Here is a 1,242-nt window from a genome sequence, read left to right as displayed (position 1 = left end):
TGAAGTTGAATGAACAACACTGGGGACATCCCAAATCCCATGCAAAATCCAATTTACATCTTTAACCAAAGCTTTTAAAATGTAGAAAACAACAACTTAGAAGCCCATATCATTGTATTCATAATACATAACAATTGACTATACATGAAAAACCTAATGGAATTAGTATTTGTCCAAATTTAGACAAAATACAACATGATTTAGTACTGGGGACGGAAAAGGCACCGTATTAAAAAAATGACCCATAAGCCTAACAGCCTCATCTCACGTGATGTCAGCGGTCCTGATGCTGTCAACGGGCGGGGGTCGGGGGGGTCGGGGGGGCTGTGTCTATGTGAGTAGTGATCATGCATGCCTGTGCGTCGCCGTGCGTTGGATTGGAAATCCCCTTGTCCTGCCATTTAAAAGCCCCCACGCCAGCGGTGTGACGGGCAGGGCTCGACAGGCAGCACGGCAGACAAGACAACGCCACCGTTGCGACATCGGAACCGAAATATGAATATGTAGGCTTAGTAAAGACAAGAGGGAGGAGGAAGGCAGGCAGGCAGCGAGTCGGTGGTGTTGTTGGGTTTTTAATGAAATGGGAAATCTGCTGATGGGGAGATGGAGGGGCTGCAAGGAGCCCGGCACGGTGGAGGAATGCGACTCGACGTGGGGGTCCACGGACTCGGAGGAAAGCGACGACCCCCAGCCAGGCGAGGAGGAGGATGAGGGGGTCTCGGAGTCTGTCTGCAGCCCCCCAGAACCAGGAGGAGGAGGAGGAGGGCGAGATGAAGAAGACCCACCGGAGCAGGTAACCTCGTGGACGTTAGAATGATAAGGTTCTATGATCTCCATTTTTGGTCGAATTCTTTTTTTTGGACTAAGTCAAACTCTCATGCAGTACCATATAACGACACCTGGGGTCGCTTGGGTGCAGATCAGACGGCAGTACGCTGCCTGACCTCCACACACCCCCTTTTTTTTTTTTTTTTTTTTTTTTACATAATCTGATCCATTAGGTGTTTATTAATGCCTGTGTTCTGTGTGGTGTTATTTAAAAAAATGTTTTATTACATTTTTGAGTTAGTCATTCATCAAATACAAAGGTCCCATCTCACAAAACATAATGGAATGTAAAAACTTTGACGCTCAATATCTCTGAACTGCCCTAAACGGAGATAGAACCTCATCATTCTAAACGGAGATAGAACCTTCTCATTCTAAACGGAGATAGAACCTTATCATTCTAAACGGAGATAG

At 46.4% G+C, this 1,242-nt stretch overlaps 1 protein-coding gene across 1 annotated transcript in view; it reads left to right on the top strand.

The window, feature by feature from the left end:
* Positions 1 to 580: 580 nt before the first annotated feature.
* The window catches only part of ogfrl1 (opioid growth factor receptor-like 1), a gene marked incomplete at both ends in the record, with an annotated part of 6,196 nt that continues 5,534 nt past the window's right edge, over positions 581 to 1,242 (top strand). The window contains one exon of the mRNA XM_080548982.1: positions 581 to 793. Within this exon, the coding sequence (XP_080405108.1) occupies positions 581 to 793 (213 nt within the window). The remainder of the gene's footprint in view (positions 794 to 1,242) is intronic.

This window comes from Nansenia antarctica, assembly GCF_963989245.1.
Source record: "Nansenia antarctica genome assembly, chromosome: 19".
In the NCBI taxonomy this organism is placed as follows: domain Eukaryota; kingdom Metazoa; phylum Chordata; class Actinopteri; order Argentiniformes; family Microstomatidae; genus Nansenia; species Nansenia antarctica.
The sequence above is the reverse complement of the archived record's forward strand: the minus strand, read 5'-3'. Positions and strand labels throughout refer to the sequence as shown.